Here is a 23,881-nt window from a genome sequence, read left to right as displayed (position 1 = left end):
GGCCTTCAGTAGAAACTAAAATATATTCATTACGCAGAAACAAATTTGTCCTTACAGCAATCAGATTTAACAACTATGCAAGAAAAAGTCCAAATCAAAGATTTAAACTGAAATCCAGGAAAAAGTTATTTGTAAATCCTTAGTAACAATAAAACAGCATGTAAATAATGCATACAAGACACAATACAGATGGATTTGATCCTTAGAAATATAAAACAATTCTTGGTACAATGAAAATTACTCTCCAGATGGTTTCTGTTTTTAACACATATGATTACATTAGAAAAGGTATTAAATATTATCTCACAGCTCACAGCTGATCCCATCAATATTTATATAGCCCATCACAAATACGGATTTCTGAAAACAGTAAGGAATATTATCTCAGTGTTGAAAAAATTTCACACCGACAAACCAAATTGTGATTTTTCACTCAAAGCAGTTTCCACAAAGCATTCACACAGTGTTCCAACTGAACCCTCTGCAGTGCACAGTTGCTTTTCTAGCTTTTCAATTTGTAGTCTGCTGTATTAAATGAACACTTTGTGCTCTGCTGGCATGGAAAATGCTAAACACAATTGAACTTATGTGGTTCCAAGGCACATGCCAAGAAAGAGTTTAGCAAGTTGAGCAGTTGTACAGAGCAGGACCACAAACTCTTGAAAATTAAGAGAACCTATCTCTTTCAAAGAGCACAAATTTAGGTGGCTGGAACAGGACTACTTAAATCACAAACTGCCCTATACAAGAGATACTGGACCAGGTAACAGCTTATCTACATGCATGTTCATATACTCTTTAAACATAATAAGAATGATCTTGAATCCATAATCTCTTAGTTACAAAGATATACAGGCACATAAAGAGAAGAGATGGGGATTTACTCAGATGTAGAGAAGCAAGTAGGGTCTGATGCTTAATTTAAGTCAAGGATGACTCAAAGTCAGAGGGAAGTTAGAAACTCGCTTTTTAATCCCTTTCAAAAATTTCAGTAGGTGACTAATTCCAAACACAGATGTTGAAATTCCTTTAAGATGAGGGGTTTTTCCATTATTATAATGACAGATTTCGTTTATGAATAAAAACATTGCTAAAAGCTTTAAGAAAATCCAATTTCTTCAGAGAACTACCACTGCAGTGTACTATAATTTGAGTATGATTTTTTGTTTTGTTCTACAATTTTATTCTTGAAAGGAGGTAAAAACCATCAATTAACACTTTGAAACTCCTGTGTTTGTTTACAAACACTGATTATCCTTCTTTGTACGATCCACATTTTCATTTTGGACATATTCTAACTGATGATCAGGCTTCTTTTACTCTAATACTGACAGAACTTACGTGATGTTTTTGAAGCAAGAAGAGTGGTTTTTGAACCAGTTAAAAACTGAAATCCGAGAGCATTTGCTTGGTCACCCTCAGACGGATCAACAAAGTCTGAAAAAGAAAGTTAAACATCATTTTCTGTAATTTGACACTGGCATTCAGCAAACCTCAGTCCATAGCCAGGACTATATCAATCTTTGTACAAGCAATTGAACGTGATTGTTTCCCTTCTAAGGGTCCAAAAGTAACAAATATCAGCAGTTGGTACACCCTTCCTTCATTCACACGTGGAATGTGAGCCACACAGTGGTTTCCCTTCCTCAGCCTGAAAACAAAAAGTTGTTTCCCATAGGTTCAGTCTGTACATTCTAAAAGAACTGCAATTATTGTACAGCCCAAAGACTACCACTTTCACCAGATGTAAGGTCACCTTTAATTCAGATATTTATGAAAAATTTTGCAGAAATTATCATTAAAATGCTTTAGCCCACTCCCTTTTTAGCTTTCAGCACAGAGCAAAACAAACACTCAGCTTGCTAAAACTAGCTACTCTGCAAAGTCCATCCATGCACATCTTTGTTTTCATTCCCTATAGTGGATTATACCAGTTTAAAAGGTTTAATTTTGGAATATTATATTTTTTAAAGTATTCTTTGTCACCACTACTCCCACTACTTCTCCTGAAAATAAGGTAAAAAAGGGAGAAGGGATACTACTTTTCTTGCATTTACCAATACAAATTTTGTTCACAAATTACATCAAAATAATAAATATCAACATAATAAACAGCATACTCTTTTTATTTAATCACTGTAAATAAAATGAACAGAAATCAGAACATTTCAATACCTTCTTGGTCATATGCTTTGTTTTGTATTCTCAACAATTAATCCCTAGGCTAAAAATAAAATACAATGTGCTATTCTGAAAGCCTTATTGCTTAGCCATAATGGAAGCTTATTATTAAAAACCTCAAAATAGAGACCCTTAAAAAAATGTTGCCCATCCAGTTGAGAGTAAAGCTATATTTAACCTTAAAATGAAGAGAATCGTGCTACAAAAAAAACCACAAACAAAACAAAGAAACAACAACACACCAACAAAGCCTACATCACTGTTCTCAGACAAATATATCATATAAGCTTTAAAGAGATGCAGCTAATCCTTAAAAATACAATAGTAAAGTTGTTGGCCCATACAGCTCTCAGCAAATTGTTCCAGAACCTTAGTCATCTGAATTTCTAAAACTTAATCACTGTCAGACTGAACTTACTCACAATCATATTATAAGCCCTGTTTATTAATTTCTTCTTGTGCTAATATGATCATCTAGACCCATGATATAGCCACAAAATATTTACTGAAGTCAACTGTATTATGGGGTTTTTTGCCTGTGTATTATTAAGCTAAATTAATCACTTTCCTTTCATTCTCTTGAAATCTCTAGATAACATTTTTCTCCACTTTTGAGTTATATGTATTATATTTTATTTAATATCAGCAACTAGCACTTAGTTTGCCAGTGCACAGTAACATGATATTGGTTTCCTGCATGGAAGCATTTTGTGTAATGCATCCTCAATTTTTATTTCTTTGCTTATGATTAGAACACATTGTACCACAGAGTACTCCTGTGGTAACTTCCACCTCCTCATAATTACATAATTACAGCAAAGCGAGCACATAATTACAGCAAAACTTATCTTCCTAACATTACACTTTATAGTATTCAATTTCATTCTTCTTCCTCCAGTCCTAAGTGGAAATGAACTTCTCCTTCATGCTACTTTAATATAATGCTGAATAGAGAACATAGTTTGGTTTTGCACATCAGGAAATAATAATATGTTCAAGTCCTCTTTTTGGTTGAAGAAGATAACTGAAATTATTAAATACAATCAGCTTCAGACTGATACATCAAATACTCCACAAGTCATCCTCCAAAGCAAATGTACCCCTTACGTACAACATGTACCACTCCTGCTTTGCCTTGCTCACCTTTTTTAAATGAATGCCCATGATTTCCCCATTACAACACTGCTTAAGTAATTTTATGGGAAGTTATTGTCTGCATACATAAAAATTAGATCTATACAATGTAAAGAAATCTGCAGTTTTACCAGAGATGGGTATACTACCCCAGGTGTATTATTGTTGAAATGTTATGTCATCATTTCTTCCAAAATATATTTTTTTAATATACTAACATAAGATTTTTTAATTACTTCATTACTTCACATGGACAAACAATTCCTGTTGGGAGCTTCTAACACCTTTTATATTTAACAACCTACCTGGAAAAATGGTGACAAAACTGATGGGAGGTTTGTTGGTATCAATAGTTAGCTTGTGGTTTGCTGCTTTTGAAGGTTGAGCTGGAAAGCAAACTAACTTCAAAGGCAGACTGAAGCTACACTGTGTAACTCTTGGTATTCCTAAAAAGAAAGAACACAGATTTTTCATTTCCACATTCTGAATACAGGATACTTTCTACTGCTGTCCTCAAAGAGGTATAACAAGATATTTAATGTGATTAAGGAATGTCTTAAAACCAAAACTACATAAAATTCTCATTCTTCTTAAAATTTTCCACCTAAAATATCTTTAAATTTGAATACTTCCAATTACTTTCTCAAGTGAACATCTTTATGTAGAGGGGAAAACAAGAGTTAATAACAAAAAAAAGAGGGGAAAAGAGTTATATACTGCATACTATACTTAGACTAATTAACATGCAATGAAGATTAGTTTTATTTAATTCTCTAAACTAACAATATCATTTTAACATAAAAAAACCACTGCAATTACTCCCAATGCTTCAAATACAGAATTGAAGCATCAACATTTTCATCAGGAATATCACAAACCAAATGCTCTTTATGAGAATATTTATTCTTTTTTTATAAACTCTTAAATAACACCTATGCATCCTTCATATTATCTGTCAGAGGTTTGTGGCTTAGAAAAAGAATGTATCCAATGGATACATCCTAAATCTATATTAAATTCTGTATTTCAGCTTATTGCATCACAATAAAACAGAACTGTAGAACAAACTGGGTACTGCCCTCAATGTTGGGATCTACTATCACAAGCAATTTCATCAGAATGGGTGAAGGAGAAAAGAGGAAGTTTTAACATTAACATTTAGAAAACACATTTGAATGTGTCAAAAATTTTCTCAGATATAAATATTGTTTCAAATTGCTGGCATGTCAGAGATTGCCTGGTATGTTCTATGCAAAAGGCAAAAGTGCTCACTGCTGTGAAACATGGAGTACTTGCTCTGTTGAGAAGACAGATTGTGGGACTTTTAAGGACAATTTTTTGATGAAGCACCGACAGGAAAACCTTGTTTAACATAATAGATTTTTACAGACAATAAAGTAAGCTGGTGTCAGAAAAGTCATGAAACTGATCGGTACACAGAGGTATACACAGAGAATATAAAAATTGAGCTCAAACATTCAATAGCCATCCAAGAAACCTGTTTTGCTAGTAATTTTGTTTGTTTGCTGCTCCTCAGATCTCTTCCAATGAAAAAATTACTTCTAAGACTCATGTCAGGGAAAAAATGCTATCATAAGGCTCAGATTATTCCCTGTGCTTATCAATTCACAAACTGTTTTCACTGGCTGATAAAGCCTCCACGTAACTGTTCTGCAGCAGCTTATAAATATAAAATCATAGAAAATTGAGCAGAAGACTCATTCAAACTGAAGACAGGTCTTCAAAATTAGGAGTATTTCCAGGTTCCAAGGAAAATTCCTAAAGGAATGCTTGAAAATAAACCCATAATCTGTTAGAATGACTCATTCAACTGTATTTTCATCATCTGATGGGAAAAGTAAAATTTTTCTTGATGACAGCATAACACAAGCATCTTAGTATTAAACTTAGATAAGGAGATTTATCAACAGGAAATATTAGTAGCAAAAGTAGGCAAAAAGATTTTGATATATATTTATATTTAAAACAAGACATTTTTCATGCTTTTTTCAGACCAGCTTTTTTCTACATGGTCTTCTGTCACTCTACCTCATCATAAACATAACTTTTCAATATTTCAGACAAAGGTCAAAACAAAACTAAATCAGGTATTATCTAGCTTTTGGAGGAAACTGGGGAGATTTCTAGTTGATTAATCCGAAACAGTTACATATAAGAAAAACAAACCAAAAAGCTGCAACAAAATTTATCACTACAGTTAAAACTTGCTGGGGAATGTTTCAGAGTGTTTCAGAATTTTAAATGGCACTAAGGAAACAAAGTAGTAGCTATGTGTGGGAAGCACAATTTCCTCATTTCCTCAACCCATTGATGTTCTGTCTAGCAACACATCTCACTTCATTTCGAGTTGTGGTACTTTGCATGATACACAATTTTAGCACTATAATGAAGAAAAAAAAAGGAAATAAAAATTCAGATTCTCCTCTAATCTGAAAAAAATCAGATGATGTTTAATGTTATCTCATAAGGTGCTAGTATTTAAAGGCATACTATGCACTTAAGTAATAAAACAGTCCCATGCCCTGTAGATACTATTTCATTTCCAAATTTCTCATGCATTTATTTAGTTATATTTGAAATATAAATTAATGTGCATGTTAAAAATTATTAAAATTCAGATGTCCCAATTTGGCATGTTAAATATTCAGAGAATTAATATTTGCTCTGGTTTTGATGACCCTGAGTTTATGTAGTGCAGTGTACCCCACAGTAACCCAAAAAAGATTTTGTCACAGATAATTCTAGAAAGTTTAACATGCTCTGCAATATTCTCCTCAGGACAAGGTTTTAATCTTGTTTTGATACTTCTTAAAACAAAAACCCAACCTTCATTTTTAGAATAGTACTCTTTCTAACTATATACACTTGTTTTTATATAGTTTATTGATCATTAATTTTTTTAATTTCTTTGTCTAGTAGAAACACGGCATAGGGTAACAGTTATTCTTGTCAAGAGCAGTATCTTATTGAGATGTTTTGAGCATCTATTTCTTGTACAACACCTCAAGGTCCACTGAAATATCCAGAAACCAGAAAAGGAGGGGAACAGTAACAGTTACCTTCCTGCTTCTTTTTACTGCACTTAGTAAGCTCAAAAGAGCATAAGTATTGAAAAATAAGACTCTAATATATTCATCTATAACTTTTGTTTAGAAAAACTGCAAAACTGGAAACTCCCTTTCAGTTGATATCTAAATCTATGACAATCAACTTTTTTACCTTCTCAAAACATGACGGAATGTGTATTTAATATGTTTATTTTTAAAGTTCATAAAATATCTTCTACAAGCAGCGCATATTTTCAACACATCTACAACTACACTGAAAACCACCCTTCTCTTTTCAGTCTGCACATACATAAGCTAATTTTCCAGTCATTTTTTGTCTCTTAATTGTACCTTATCCATGAATTTTATCTACCACAATCACAGCTAAGTTTTGTACTGCTGGTAGTCTCAGACAGAAAGCAGCCTTGCAGCCTTGAATATCATGTTTGCAATAGAAATTGGAATGAAGACATGTTGTGACATCATCCTCAGAGCTACTCAGTCCAAACAGCAAAAATGCCTAATTGCTGTTTCAGTTGCACCAAAGATATAATTTAGCTGCCTAGCTGCTAAACCTGGGGAAAAAAATATATTGGAAAGTATAATTGTTTCCAATTTCCAATCTCAATGTACAAGGAACTTAATACTTACGCCAAATTCCCATGTTACAAATGAGAAAGTGCAATGTGCTTCACCAAGAAATGTCCTTATGACCTTCTGTTCTCTATATTCATAGCTTCATAGCATCAAACCAAGAATAATAAGAACTTAGAGAACTAATAGGCAAAATAACAGCTCGTTTCCAAATCTGTTTAATTCAGCATACACTGTCACTCATAAAACTTGGCAATTTTTGCATTCACTCACCTTCAGGATTGAGCTCTGCCATATGAGCAGCAACAGGACAAAATGGGAAAAAAAAGAAAAAGGAAAATATCAAATTTTAAAAAAAAGGAAATATAACAGGGGTTTAAAAACTTAAGCCACATTTATTAAGTAGACAATACATAAAGACATAATACTAGCCAAAACCAGACATGAGACCATATTCATCAATAGTGCAACTCCATCCAAGTGACTGACTCATCAAGCTTCAGCTGTCTGAATCCCAGAGAGACAGACTGAAGAGTGATTTGGCCACAAATATGGATATCTTTCAAAAACTAAAGAGGAAACAGTCTCTGTTCAGATAAAATGAAGTCACAAAAGTCTTAAAGTTTGTTTACTAGGGTAATACACTTAGAGATTTGACTGCCAAGTAACACTAGTATTTGTATGTAATTTCACAGAATTATGTCAAATTAATTATTTAAATAAATATCAAAAAAATTAGCAGATCCTAGCCCTAACCCTAATTATGTTCCTTTACTTACAAGTCTTCGAAATTCAACCAAGATAAGTTTTTAAAATTTATTCTTCAGTTTTAATAATTATGTTAGTTGTCATGTCTGCTTGTTCTTTTTTTTAATAGAATATAAAACATCAAAGACATTCAAGATGCAAGCTTTTCTTACTTCCCTAACCAAAAGGGTTGCAAAATCCAACTTAATATCTAAAATAATTTAAGCTTTATTAGCATTACCTGAAAGAAATAACACATTTATTTTCCAGTCTTAGGAAGCAAAATTACAGAAACAAGACCAGCAAAACAAAAAGCAAGCTTTCAAAATCAGAGGATTCAAGACACTCACTAGTGTGCTACCTATTCAGTCATTCCAAAAACCTGTCTAAGGCCACATCACTAATTTGGACAGTTATGAATGCACAGCATCTCACAAGGAATATGCAGTCAGAATCACAGGACAGAGGGACTGAAGTTGTACAAGCTGTTCATGCAGGTTCCCAATTAAAAGGGAGGGCTTCCTTTTCTTTAGAAACACCCATTTCATTATTTTTCTAGAAATAAACATTTCAGACACCGCACAGCCAAGACTACCATCATAAACACAATGCTTCAAGTGTGAAGTGATACAAAGAAAATTTTTACATAAAAGTATCGATATAGGATAAGGTACTCAAGACTACCACCCTCCACAGAAGCCCTTAGTACACATGCACTTCTTTTATGCCAATCTACTCCATTTGTGCTGGCACAGCTCTGTCTGCACAGTGAACCAAATCAGCAAATCTGGCTGAGAAACAACTGGTGACTGTGTGACCACAACAGGGGAGGAGGTGCAGGAGCAAAGCCAAGCAGCAAGAAATGAAGAATTGACAGCTTAAACTGGTTTATGCAGCATTTAACATGGAAGTTCTGCCTAAATACAGCTTCTCAGTAGCCTGACACATTCACAAGGCTGAGTGTAGAACACTAAGCTAATAAACCTTCAGTTATGGATAGCAGAATAAATTTACATATTCTATCACTAGGACACTGTAACATCATAAAATAATGAGTTGGTTTCTATTTCTTGGGCTTAGTTTATTATTTGGAATGAGTATGTTCATCTGTTAAAAAGGAAGTGAGGAATAATCACTCCCAGTGCTTATTCAGATCTCACTCTCAGTGGGGAGGCATTATCATCCCATTTGTTGGCAGACCAGAATGGTGAATAGTCATAAAGATGTGATCAACTTCTCACTCCAAGAGGTGGAACAGAACAGAAACAAGTCGATAGGACAGGGTGAGAAAGCTGGTACAGCTGTTTCCCAAGCAATAAGCTTCTGATTTTACCTCTGTAAGACCAATTACACAAATTGATGCAACATAAAATATTAACTAAAACTGAAGACTAGCTGAACATTATTTCTTTAATTACTACTGCCTTTAGTATATTTCAAAATAAGATTTATAAGAAACACATAGGGGAAAAGGCCTCAAAAAAAAAAGGCACATCACTTTCAAGTCTCCAGTGGCTTACCTGTTGATATATTATATGAAACCATGCAAGTTCCTTCTAGTTCTGGTGGAGAACAATTCTCCTTCAAAAAGACAGACAAGACCACAGTTTCAGATGAATCTGGTTCTAAAACGACACAAAATTAAATCAATTAACAGAAGCATCCAAATGAAAGCAGCATATTTCCTAGCACTTTGGGAATTATTTTACCAAATTATGATCATTTCTCTATCATTTCTCTATCACTTTTATCAAATCACTGTACAGACTTTATTTTTAATTCTTAATTTGTAAAAGGCAAACTAGGGCTTCCAAGTACCTTGAAGCATAACCTATAAAACAATTCAGCACACTGAACATGGCAAATACAAAAAGAAATTAGATTTACATTGTAATTTTGGTATTCTACAAAGTGATTTGCTTCTATCACATGTTGAGAAAATATAAGAACTGCCCCTTCAATTGAAAGTAGCAGTCAGTAAAGCCCTGTTTCAACAGGGACTACTACTTCTCATTTCAGAGCAGAAATGGCCTGCAGTTCCAACTGAAGCAGCAGGCACACTAGTCTGACCTTCACCTTCTCCACATAGTCTTAAAGACAACCCTACCTGCAGCCTAACCAACAAGAGTGTGGAAAATTAGGATCCTCAAAAAGCTGATTCTGCTTTGGGAACAGATGGTAGACTTTCCCCAGTTGACAAACTTACCCTCTTTGTAGATCAAGACTGGCATTACTATACAGACAGAAATGTCAGCCAAACAAAATAACCCAGGACTACAGAAGTACTACAGAATAATCGGGGGTTTTTTGCCTCTATCATGAAGCTGCCACCCTGTCTTCTCTTCACCTGTCACACATCATATCACAACCAAGGAAACAACTCCACTCTTTCCTACCTCATCTTCCTCCACCAAGCAGCGTCTAGAAGCTGTGGAGTGCCACCAAGGAAAACTTGTAATTGCTTTAACCACTGTTAAATCTGCAACAATGCACTCACTGAAGGCTGGGCTATACCTTTCACACCTCAGAAGAAGTAACAGAATAATACAACAGCTGTGATGGCACTGCCATAATTTACCTAAATCATCGAAGACAAACTGGTCACAGGTCACTGCTAACGGAGCTTGCACACACACGGCCAGGCATGGCTTCTGTGCTTTCACTCTGCTCTGGATTGTTATCTAGATCAAGGGACACACAGAATACTTAAAGGAAGCAGCTAATTAATCTCTACAGCAGAAAAAAAAATCCATAACCAATAGAAAGATACAAAAATCTGCAAAGACCAATTCAGCAACAACACTTAAGGACTTAAAATTTCAACTTCAAAACAAGTATTTTCATTTTACAATTCTTATTTACTCACAGTCAATAATGACGCACAGTAACTTTCAAGATCACATAAACCTGAGGGGATTTCTCATGTTCTTTGTCATTTTAAACCAAGACAAACTAAAGTTAAAGTATTATTTGAGGGCTTAACACCCTGCAAGTGTCAAGAGCATTCCTTATAATGCAAACAAATATAAAACTTTGCATTTGTTAGGTGATGATAGTGAAAAACATCCCAAGAAGAATAAAATAAAAGATAAACAAAGAAATTACTTTCTTTAACTGCAAACAGAAATGCAGTTTAATAACTTCAAGTTTTGGGGTTTTTTTACTGCAAACAAAATAAGAAAATCCATATACAGGATGTTCAGCACAATAACTCCAGATAATGAAAGCTCAGCTAAACATAGAGTGGCCCTCATTTCTTCTGTTGTGCACAGCTATTCCACTGAAAAACCAATGGATATCAAAACAGTGTCCCTAACTCATATCTAAAATGAAAGTATAGTGGTGACTGAGATCTGAATGTGGTCTGCATAGACAGAGACCATATTTCTAATATTGCCTATTTTGCATTGCTGGTCTACCAAGGAGCTCACTACAGCCAGGTTAAATCAATTTAGAATATTATTACTTATTATTACTTATAAAATTACTCAAGTGTTAGGAAACTACTTTTACTAACTTAATTAACATCAACATTGATTTAGGTTTAACAATACACCAGTTATCGCAGTGAAAAGATTCTAGAAAAAATTGAATTCGTGGTAACTCCTACATTTACTATTTTTGTTTCACTTAAAGGTACAAGATGCATGAACAAGAAAAGAGAATGGGGAATTAACTGTCTTCTCATTTAAAAAGCTTATGAAATACATAAATGAATCACTCATTTGAACTTCCTTGAGCAGACTTATCACTGACTTTATTAGAATAGTGGTTTTATCCTGTATCACTTTTAGCTCTGAAAAATGCAGAGAAAGATGTTGGACCAAGTACAAGTAAACCACACTAGTCTGAGGGGATCTGGATCAAACAGTTCAGTAACTCTAGACAGAAAGAGAACTTGCAAGGTCCTCAAAAATTAAAATCCATTAATATTCTTAGAAGATCATCCTAAAGTCAAAAGTAAAAATCATGATCCTTTTTAGGCAATACTGAGGAAAAACTACACTTGCACGCACATGCATGTGCACACATACACACACTTTCTTTACAATCAGTTACAGGCAGCAGCTCTCATGAAGAACTGCAATTTTCTAATTAAATTTTCCTACATTTTTTTTTAATTGCTAAAGCTATGAAAGTGTCTTTACAAAAGAAAGTCTATTTTTGTTTATTGACAACCAAATAGGCAGCTGAAGATTACAAACTTCCCATTTGAGTAACCAAACATTTATTGTTATTGGAAAAAATAGTCTCATGACTTCCAAAACTGCTTCATTCTATCCAAGTAGTGTTTCTGTGATGGCTTACTGATAAGCCTATCAAAATTAAAACTGCAGTTACTTTCTGACTGTAGCAGAAGGCTTGCTAGAATGACACCATGTCATACTGAGGAGAAAAGAAATTAACTATGTATTGTATTTCAAACTTCTCTCATTTTCATGTTCTAAGTGAAATACACAGAAAGTAACAGGTTTGTTATGATTTGCCACCACTATTCAAATGCTACTGTTTGAGTTAGGCACAGTACCTTTACTGTGAGTGATGGCACTGCCCCTGCTTTTACCTCACTGTCAATGGCCTGCTGTGGAGAAAAAGATGAAAACACATGAAATTCAATGTTCCACATGAACAAGCAAACACAATAAAAGCAATATTACTTTCCTACCATCAACTTGGTAAACACAGAATTAACATTAAAGGACTTATCATTCCTATGACAGATTAAAATACACAAAACACATTTCTGAGTTCCTTCTGAAAATGTGAAGTCTGTGTTTGAAATTCCCTGCAAAAAGGATAGCAAAAGGTCATGAATGTAGTATATATAAGAAACTAATACACTCTGATGTATATATGAATATTTGAAGCTGTTTTGATTGGCACACTACTTTTCACTGTATATTTATTCAAAGTCTGAAAATACTTTTTGCTATTCAGTAGGAAAAGGTGACTTCCAATCTGCCAATATATTATATACACAACAACATAACATCTACTATAAAATCATCACACACTATGTTATAATCAGAAATATACCTGGAACTTCAAAAGAAAATTCTAGCAGGCACTTCAATACTCCTGCTAATTTCTATTTCAATAGGCAATTCCATCTACTTCAACATTTATCTTGACCTTGTGGTCTATTTTAATCTTATTTTATTTTGAAACAGGTCAGTTACTACAGTTGAACAAAATGCTCCTATTTAAACTATTATAAAGAAACACTTCTCTCACTTCTGATATAATAACAAATTACTGATTTGAACTCATACTTTCTCATTATAAAACAGTAAATTAAAAACAGTAAAATAAGGGCCACTTCTGCAAACTTCATAAGAAGTCAGAAAGCTGGTAGGCTCTCTGGGTTCCAGAAGTAGGACTTGCATTTGTACATTGTGCACATTTCTCAGCTAAAAAAAGACAGACATCCTCATACAGGCTTGTCACGCTCACTGGTGACCAGTGGTTGATTCTGAAACAATAGCAGGGGTATAAAGATATGGAATCTTAGCATATTCAACTTTCAGAAATTACCTGGATTTCCTGGATCAGAGGCCACACACAGGACCTAGCATTAAATAACAGAATGGCCCTCCACTTGCTTATCTACACAATTTTAATACTCTATATCCTCTTTGCTTTTATCACACAGATTGCAATTTCAATCTTTTCACAAGTGCAGAAGTAGCATCGGAAATCCTGTCGCTCCCAATGTAACTGCAGAAGCCCTAAAATTGTTCCTACTTTTGCTTATTGATCCTTCCCCACAAAGTATCTTATCAGATTTTTCCTTCCTAGGCAGCTACTGAAAGAACCCACAGAAAAGCTGACCACACAGGAAACTAAGATATATGGGCAGATAAAGATTCAAAGCTGTGGTTTGATTGATAGACTGAGTTACTCACATATGAAACAGACCAGTTGCATCTGGAAGGCTGAGCAAATGAGCACAGCAGCATTAGAGCATTCTGTGCACCTAACAGTTCCAAGGGTTGTGAGCAGATTATTGCAGCTCGCCCAGACTGTGTCACACTGTCCTTTCTTCCACAGACAAGTGCTAGGACACTAGCACACATTATAAAGAGGTCCATTTATCAAAGAAAAATATCCTTATGTATTTTTTAAACAGTAAGTAGCTGCGAAAAATCAGTTTTGCCAAAACTAGTGGCCAGAAATGGATAATTAAAGATGTTATAGTGCAACAAGCATTTTGTATGTACAAGTATGTTATGTACAAGCTCTTCCAAATCCCACTTTGACTAATTTTTGTAAACTACATATGTATACTACATGAATAAAGTAATTAGGCTGCAACACCAAAGAATATTGAATGATAGCTTGTTGAAGAAAGATTAGAATGCAGCTTGAGTGATTTGAGTATTCTGTCTTTGAAAGATCCAAGGGTGACACTTTGTTTCCCCCAACATTTACAACTGCTCACCACTACAAAGTTATTCCAGACCCTAAGTTCTTGCTCACTTATGTTTGCCCAGCCAAGAATCTAAAGGTCCCCAGATAGAATATAAATAAATAATTGTAATAATTCTAGTTAAAATCTTTAATAAAAGTGGGTGCTAATTGATGGAAAACTGTGGGCCATGAAGCTCAGTCACACAAATGTAAATAGTAATCACTATGCATGATCAGTCATTATTTACTCATATGAAATCAATGGGGTTTTTGGAGTAATTTCCTTTTTATGCAGGTACGTACAGATTCTTCATCCAAATCAGGTGAAACTTCTGCTGTGACAGTTACATCTCTCTGTTTTTCAGATTCAGGCAAAATATCTTAAAGAAAAAAGCAAATCAGTTCTTCTTTAAGAAACATTCAGCTACATTCCTAAAAACAATACTATTTCAACAGCATCAAGTCAGAAAGTTAGACCTCTACACCTAGTAGTGTAAAGAAAAAAATAGCAATGTGTATGATTTTGAAAACATCAATAAAGCGTTACAATTTCATTAGATTTCTACAGACAACTTAAACCTGGATCTTATTCTGGGTTTCTGATTTAAGTATGAAAAAGGATTTAGACGCATTCTATAACAAGATTTTACACCTAATATCCATGATCTTTAGAGACTGTATTTTTAAGGTATTTTTAAACTTTCATCCTCACATGCATATGCCAATATACAATGAATAACTACCTCCAAAATAACTCCACACCTCTCATGGCACTTTAATATAAATAATTTTATCATGAATATGTTAAACAAAGAAAGATTCTGTGACTAACAGTCTAATCTTCAGCAAATTCCTCTGCATTAGGAGGTATATCAAAGTTTTATGTATAGACTATTTCATGTGGCTTAATTAAAATAAATCACCAGATTATTTCTAGGACTATCAACATACAAGGCAAAAGAATGCTAAAATCCATAATAGAAAACCTTATGCCAATTTACACATGCAAAAAAAAATGATACAAATTAAATCCTTAAAAACCTTGAGGAATTGCATAACCTCTTAAGAGTCCAGAAGTACAGCCCTAGGATATTTGCATTTTTCTGAAACGCGTTTCTATTTTTTAACATACTAAATGTATTGGAAAATTAAAAATCTGAACAGGAAATATATAGTTCCTAAAGTAACGAGTAAAGAGTTGATGTAAAGGGGCGATTAACATATTAATTGAATAACTGAGAGCATGAGCACATTCAGAAAGCTGCTACAATTTTATTACACACACAGTCCTGAAAATGACCTAGAAGTAGTAGTACATTATGACTTTCTAACAAGAGGGTCAAGGGAAAAGATTTTGATGAAGACAGAAAATAAGTATTCATTTTCTTGTGCTCAGAGAGAAATACGTCCTTTAACTACAAGACAGAAAAGCAAAACCTAAACACGTTTCTCCAATACCACCTAGAAAAGAAGTTTAGGACTGTTTTATACTGCCACAATTGCAAAGAACTGGTCCTGCCAATTACACATAGCTCAGCATGGTCCATTCTTTTTCTATCCCTTCTCAACCATTTCTCTTCTGGGTGCTTCTTCAAGCTAACAATGTTGCAACCTCTGTCATACAGTTATTTTTCTATTAGAAGTATAACAGAGATTACAATCAAAGTTTAAATGTAAGTATCAGCTTTTTGTTACTATTAAACTGAGCCAAAACACTTTTAATCACTTATGTCATCCAGACTGATGCAAGTAACATTAGATTTAAGTTAGTATAACAGTTAAGATTTTTAAATATTTCATCAGTTTATACTGTAAATCCTTATTCTTCTAAATGTATAAAACAGCTTAAGTTCAACAATTTAATGGTCAGCACCGGACAGAAATACAAGACATTTATGGAAATAACTACCCTAAGTTTTTGTAATACAATGACCTAATTCTAAATACCTTCTGCGTTTGAAAGTCAAAATGAAACAAAGAAAAATTATTTCCATATAAGGGCAAATATTTTCAAAACAACACAAGCTCTGACTGCACAAGCATGAATTCAAAAGACAAGAAATTCAACAGGTCATTTTGAAGATTGTGCTCAGGATTAAATTAACAGTAACCAAGGCTCATGTTGAAGTTTAAAGAAAAAAAAGCAAAATTAAACAAAGCCAACACACCCAAAATTGACAAGTATTCTTCACAAGTAAAATGTTTTGTTATATAAGAATGTTCTCATATACCCAGTTTTACATCCAGTTAAAGAAAGCCAAACACAACATCATTAGGACATCTCTCCACAACAAAAGAGCATCCATAAAAACCCATCTGAAAACACCACTTCAATCAGATTAGACAAATTGAGGAAGAAAAGGAATTTAAGCAAAGAGAATGGTGAAAAAATCAAAAATATTCATAGTAAATTTATCATTCATGACACTTATTACAAAATTTTAAAAGGACAGCTACAGTTCCTTTCTCTCTCCTTAGAATTTCCAGACAACATGTTGAAATAAACAAGCTGAAGTTGATTCACTTCGAATTTGTTGATTTGTTCTTTCCGCCATGCTTTTCCTTCCTTTGGTTAAGAGAGACAAAATTGTCAAATACCCATAAGGATGGACTGTGGTAAAAATCAGTGGAATTTATTCACATCTGTATGCTTGAATAACACATTACTGGATTCAGAAAATTAAAATCCTGATATAAGTCTACCATGATAATGGATGAAGTTACATGTAATTAGAAAACAAAGAAATCTTTGTGTTACAGAATCAAACTCATGCTTGCAGATAAATAATTTTTATTTTCCAGGAATTTCAGCTGCAAGATTTTTGGGTGGTTTTTTTCACCTAGAAAACCATAACTATTTCTTTAATTCATTTTAAGAACGTGCTATCTATCATGAAGGAAAAAAAATTAATTTGCTCTTTCTATTTGTTGAAGATTTATCCATAGCTTCCTATAAAATCACATGCTTCCAATTCCCTGCACAAACCAGGCTGTTCAAAAACACAGTTATGAAAACTTAAACTTTGAGGGATCTCTGTAGAAATTATGTGCCCTTACTTGAATAAAATCAATGCCAGTTATTAGCAATGCATATAAATTCCAGAATTTATTATCATCAGATAATGTCATTCTGTTCTACAAGTATGCTTTTCAATAGTTAAACTAACAGAAAAGTTGCTTTTAAAAAAGTCATTTTTTGTTAATTTCATAACTTAAAAAGTCATTTGTATTAATAAACTGAATCTGGCAATATCTTTATTCTCTCTGAAACCTAACTACATCAGATTGTTGAAATTCTTCAAGTTTTCTTGCTTTTGGGTAGTCCCTACACCATCAATTTTTATTCTGAACCGTTGCACTAGTGAGAATTATCTGCAACCTGATGTAAATAACTTTAACCTTCCTACACCATCATGAAAATAAAAAGAAAAAATCCTTTATCCGAGGGCTTTACTGTCTAGGATTTTTTTTTTTATTCTTAAATACTAAATTTTCTACAGAAATGTAACAATGGGCAAAGACTGAAACTAAAATATTTTAAAATGCTAAAAGAAAAGTCAGGTGAATAAAGGTGTGTAAAAATATAGAACAAGAAAGAAGTATACCTTGTGTTTTTGTGGCCTCCCTGATGATTTTCTGAAGCTCTTTCATTTCAGCATTCATTTCTTCATAGTTTATTTCCCTAGAATCAACCTTAGGAGCCTGGAAGATTGAAGGATCAGTTCCAAGGTATGAACATTGAAGACGTCCATCATCACTCAGAGTGACTATAACACCCTTCAAATCTCTGCACAAGAAAAAAAAATAATGAAGCTTACTAAGAAATTGGGAAGAATCACAGAAGCAATAACATTAATAACAATATTTATTCCTTAATTAAGATATCTTCATTAATATTACTCTCACTCAATGCAATCATACCTACAAATGGATTTGTTTTAGAAGACAAAAGGGCCCTCAGAACCTGTGAATCCGTACAATCAGGAGAGGTGATGGAAAGGATCAGAACAAACAAGCTGAATACACTGGACAGTTGTAACCTATTTATTCGTCTAAGTCTTTTGAAGTTGCAATATTTAGATTACTATGCAGGAAAAGGAATCTGGGGGAGGGGAAAAGGAAGGGAAAAGAGGGGTTAGAAGAAATCATGAACAGATGGAAGATGCTCACAAAGAAGACAGCTTTAGGGCTTTGATGGTATTAATAGCTCCCCTAACCAATTCTTTGGCTGCTATTGCAGCTACTGTGCTGGCTTCAAACCCGGGCTGGCTCTTCCCTGCAGTATCCATCTAAAAGGAAACCACACAGATCCAGAGCATTCCCCTTGCACTCCTCTGAATCAATACCAGTGAGTGTTTTATTAGCTACACTATAGTCTCTTTTCTCTCAAGGGAAAAGTACCTCATTGCTCCTACAAAAATCTCACTCGTTTTGCTTATCTGATCTTTACAACGCAAATGCAAGGTTCAGGAAAGTATTTAACAAACTATGAGACAATAGGGACTCCTGCCAGCATTTTGCTTAATTTGAAGCTTACTCCTAACAGAAGAGAAACTGAACAGTAAAAACCAGCATAGAAGTTAACAGCATATGCTAGAAGCATATATTTTCACTTTATTTTTTTTAATGCCTACTTTTATTTAAATTAAAAGCCCGTACTCACTTTCAAAATCATGACATTACACATTCATGCCAGTAATTTGCTCTTACTCCATCCTTAGAATACCTTATAGCAGATACTGCCTTTGCATCAAACATGACTGCCATAAGAAGCAAAGAAAGATGAAATTTAATTCTTAGATATAAAAGTCTTTTGGACAAGAAGGCCTAATTCACTATCGCATGAATCAAACACTTGTAAAATACTGAATTTATGTAAGCATTCAAGCTTACATATTCTATAATTCATATAGAATTAACAAAAATTCTTTTCACTTACACACACAGATACCTCTAAAGGCCTCCTCTAGTACAATGAAAAGGCAGATAGCTATGTAAAAGAAATAGAATCCTCTCTGGTTTCCTACATGGTCTTGTAGCATGGCTCCAGAACACACATATAGAAAACCTCAATCCAAAATTTACCATGGTAATAGTAATTACAAAAGCCAACAGATGCCACAGATTAATTTTAACCACTGATGGTCCACTTGTACTGTTCAAAAATGTCTTTCTGTTGCACACTAAGGCCACAATCCCAATGGTGGTTCTACAGCTGCAATCAAATAATCTGTAAATACTATGCTGTAACTGAGATCATCTGAACTCTGTATAGTTATAACTGCACACAGGAATGAAGACCCTACTGGGCACTGTACAAAAAAGTAATTGTTGTACGTAAGTTTAAGCTTTCTCTTTCTGCAGAAAGCAATTGTTACTCAGTGAAAGAAATAAATCTCTTTGTTGAATTATGAATGTATGGAAACTGCTTGTGAGGGGTTTTTGGACAACAGGTACCTCCAGTGAGCCCTTCACTGAAGCTGGAACATGCAAATCTGAACTGCCTTTTGGAATAGAACACAGATAAAAGGGCTCAAACACAATGTTCACCTTATCTACCATATAAACTCATCTTAAACAGAAACAGTCTTCTTTTTTGGGACTACTCCTTACTGCTACAGAAAAGCTTCCATCTACCACTGCAACTTTTAACATGCAAATTTTCAGCACACCCTACCAAAAAGGTAACAGGAATCTGTCTTTGTGAGCACCATAAGGCTGGAGATGCCAAGACTGACACAACAAATACTTGAAGGAAAATAAGTGGAAGACTTAACAATAATTTTCAACTTACATATCCAGTACCTATGGTAGCAGCCATCCTGTGAATGCCATGACCTTTTTGTGACCTGTGAGCTTGGGGCTTGTATCCTAACGGGACTTTCTGACAAACTGTAAACTATCAGCAGGAACTGGAACTAAGCATGAGTCCTGGTTTCTCTCTCTTCTTGAATATTTGTTGTTGATTTGTTGTTGGTTTTTTTGCTTAGGATTGGGTCTGTTGTTTTAATTACATGCAGAACTGCCCATCCTAATTTTCTTATGTCCAAAAAGCTTTGTACAACACAAAACCACGTTTACAGAATTCTGGAATGCACACAAAACAAATACTTTGGGACAAACCTGAGTTCCCTAATATGAGAAATGCTAGGAGACAGGTTATTATGAATACTTGCACCACAACACCATCTTAGCAAGCATGCAAATAACACCCAGCGTACAGGGTTTCGTCAGCATCTGCCAAATGTTTGCAAGGAGCTTTGCCATATTGGCCAGGGGTGCAGCAAAGTCTTTAAAACTGGGGCAGTGTTGAGGCAGTGCATGCTACCAAATGTACTGCCCCACCCTTTGCTATCAAATTATAGCAAATACTGACTTTTTAAAGGGGTGGGGGACAAAACAAGAGAAACAGCACCAGGAGCTTTTTCTACAACTGGATAAAGAAAACTTCTGAAAACAAGACAGTTTCTAGAATTGTCAAGCAATGGCTTTGGATGATCTTTTTCTGAAATTTATGCACCTGTTTTTTTTCCCAATTTTTTTCCCTAAAGTATACAGCTGTTAATCTAATAAGGAAAGATCCATGAGGAATCTGAATGTAAATCAAAAGGGCATGAAGAAATATCGCTACAAAGTCAGCAATAAATCTTTGATGATATACTACTAAGGTATAATACATTCAAAAGTGGTTTGTAAATACCACCCTTCCTATACACAATTAAGCTGGCAGTTATCTGCAGCTAATCAGTCTATCAAATGAGATTCATTTAAATTAATGAGGTGATTTACCTATGTAAATTATGCTTGGCTTAACTTCTGAGTCAACATTACAGAATGCACATTCAGAAGCTACACCTTAAAATGAACTCACTTCAACCAGCTTTTCTGACAGTCACAACACCCTTGAAGTCTACACTATCTCAGAGACAAAAGCATTAGTTTAAGAAAGCAGCATTACAAATTACAATTTTCCTTTGCTTCAGTTAGTGTTCTGCTGGGTCCCAAGAAGACTGTTCAACATGAAACATACCTAAGTATAAAAAAGCCTTTCTCAGTAATCTTTCCTTGTTAAAAGCGGTCTATGAATTTGCACATCAATAGAAACAATAAGAAAAATATGGGTAAGCAGTTCTAATTTTTTTTTATAATACATTCATTTCTCTGTTGGAATGTTTGTCAGGCAGTCAAAATTGCATTATTTTCTCAATATTTTTTTAACAGTGGTTAAGGACAGCAGGGGGACGGGAAGCATATTTAACAGCTTTATAGAACTTTCCCCACAGCTACTGCTCTCACACAATATCCTTGCAAATACCATTACTTCATTTGGCACATTTTGCATACAATCTGGAATTTCTAGTACTTGTTAAATTTCTTTTATTGTAAGCTATTCTTTTTTTACTATGTATAACACAATAGTCAGAGTAATAGTAAATCTAAGGGGACATTTTAACAGTGAGGAACTCAAAGTATAAAACAAATTATTCTGATATCTAAAATAACTTTACAGTACAAAGCAGCTCCTACACACATATGGTAATAATTTGAAAAACTATCTTTTATTGGATTCTGGGTAATAATAATGGCATATGCTTTTTGTAGGTCTTCTCTTACTAAACAAATTGCTCATAACATAGTTCTTGAAGAAATTAAAATGCTTTGCATGTTTCCAGTTATATAATACTAAACTGATTACTCAAACAATTGTTTTGTTGAATCAGTAGTTCTGTTTTACTTGAATGACACATGCTAAGCTTTGGACAACTCTTAGGACAAGGTCTGGTTATTGACACCATTTGCAGCTTTAATTATTTATAATAGCTCATAAAATTTCTACTTCAATTTCAGAAGCGCTCTTAATTACTATTACTCAAACCAACCATTTTAAAAAACAAGATTCTCTGCAATACTACTTTCTGCTCCTCATTGACAATGTATTATTTAAAAACTACTAAACTAGGAAACTAATTCCTGGAATTGTGCTCAAGCATTTTGAATCCATTTCTCTCCTCATTTTATCACCCTTTGAGGTAATTATAGGCAAGAGCATACCTCAATAGCACTTTTTAGCTTAGTACTTTTGAAAACCTAAATTATTCTAAGTTCACTACCATTTCAGTATCATTTTCAGGTACAACTACATGAAGTATCTGATAAAACACTGAAGGAAGATCAGACTAGGAGTAACTAACTATAAGAATTTTCTAACATGAACTAATGGGAATAAAAGTAAAAAGCCTATCTAACTCATATTAAAAACTCAAAAATCTCAAGTATTCCCACAGCTGAATATTCAAAGTACATCCAGTGTGACTCAATGCAAGTTACTAGATACCTAACTGTCCTGCACATCTCTAGAGCACTCTCAGGCTTCTTTAAAATGCTTTCCTCAGTTAAAAGATCTTGGTTAACTTACATTAGAAGTAATACTCATATGTGTAAGCCTTCCCCATGCTGCTATTACACATGAAAACAGACAATCTAATTACTATCAAGAATTAAAATTTTTTGAAGCTATTTATATTATATATTTAGCATGCTTTGCACACTCTGCAGAGGGCACACAAACAAATAATGTAAACATGGTGCTCAAATATAATTATTTAACAATATGTAATTATATTAAATAGTATAAAGGAGCTGCTTTACAGAAAAGCATCCTTCAACTTTCCCATTTGTTTGTTACCTAAGGATGGCTGAACCTAACAGAATACCAGATAGTAATCTGGTTTAAAAAATTATAAAATGCACGCAAGAAGAAGAGGGAAATGAACAATTATTTCATCTTGAAAAGCAATGGAAAAGCAGTTAAAAATATAAGTAATGACTAGAACAACATGTTAACATTTACCCCCTTATAAACACTGAAATGCAGAGGGCCAGAACTGAGTAAAACCTAAATGTGACCATTTTAAATGGCTGAAGAATTCGTCACCTTTCAGGTCATATATGGGTACTTTTGCTCCCTACTTGTGAGTGAGGACATCTCCACAAGCAGCTTTACGTGGTGCCACTACACAGCAAAACAACAAAGCAGCCAGCACCAAGACAAACTTTCACCAGGCTTTTGCTCTTGTAGCTCTCCTTGCGTAGTTTTCTCTTTGAAAAAGACTCTGCCTAAAATGCTGTCCAGCAACCAAATAAAAAGGAGTATTTTCCATCAAACAAAACAAAACAAAAAGAATAAAAGGGAAAAAAAAAAAAAAAAGAAGAAGAAAAGGAAATTGATTGCTTTTACTTTTACTGCCAAGTTAAAAGCAAGCACTACTCCCAGGAGTTTGGGTCGGGGGTCCTTTCTGCCAGAGCGCTGCTGCCACCTGCGGGGCAGCAGAGTTTTCATGCAGGGGAGCCCTGAGCGCCGCCACGCCACGTTGTGCGAAGCAGGTACAGGGTTTTTCACCAGGATCACTATAACAGCTTAACACTTATTTCCTAGGCACAAGGCATTCTTACCAGAACAATATTCAACAGTAAATGCCCTGGGACACACACCCCTGCATGAGACAACCTTCTGGTCCATCCACGCAGGGAACACACACGCCACACATGAACTAATACAGGCAGACTAGGCATGAAATTCAAGCTCATGCTACAAGCTGCATACAAAATGCAGAATTTTATCTGAAACAACTTTATTTCTTGTTGTTTTAAATATAAAATCAAAACTATTTCAGAAGTAACAAAAGTTTTACTTAAAAATTACAGCAGATAGCCATCCAAAATGCAGTTTTAAAGTAAAATTAGTA

At 34.2% G+C, this 23,881-nt stretch overlaps 1 protein-coding gene across 3 annotated transcripts in view; it reads right to left on the bottom strand.

The window, feature by feature from the left end:
• BBS9 (Bardet-Biedl syndrome 9) overlaps window positions 1-23,881 on the bottom strand; it is a 291,661-nt gene that overhangs the window by 220,128 nt on the left and 47,652 nt on the right. For 2 of the 3 annotated variants that reach the window (XM_063156833.1, XM_063156849.1), the window contains exons 10-17: window positions 17,741-17,922; window positions 14,439-14,515; window positions 12,253-12,306; window positions 10,303-10,405; window positions 9,245-9,349; window positions 7,251-7,265; window positions 3,621-3,761; window positions 1,342-1,437 (exon numbers count right to left, since the gene is read on the bottom strand). In XM_063156833.1, coding sequence (XP_063012903.1) covers window positions 1,342-1,437; window positions 3,621-3,761; window positions 7,251-7,265; window positions 9,245-9,349; window positions 10,303-10,405; window positions 12,253-12,306; window positions 14,439-14,515; window positions 17,741-17,922 — 773 coding nt within the window. The remainder of the gene's footprint in view (window positions 1-1,341; window positions 1,438-3,620; window positions 3,762-7,250; window positions 7,266-9,244; window positions 9,350-10,302; window positions 10,406-12,252; window positions 12,307-14,438; window positions 14,516-17,740; window positions 17,923-23,881) is intronic. The other variant, XM_063156843.1, reaches the window with a different exon arrangement.

Source organism: Melospiza melodia, chromosome 1, assembly GCF_035770615.1.
Source record: "Melospiza melodia melodia isolate bMelMel2 chromosome 1, bMelMel2.pri, whole genome shotgun sequence".
Classification (NCBI taxonomy): domain Eukaryota; kingdom Metazoa; phylum Chordata; class Aves; order Passeriformes; family Passerellidae; genus Melospiza; species Melospiza melodia.
Note: the sequence above shows the minus strand (reverse complement) of the source record. Positions and strands in the feature narration are given on the sequence as shown.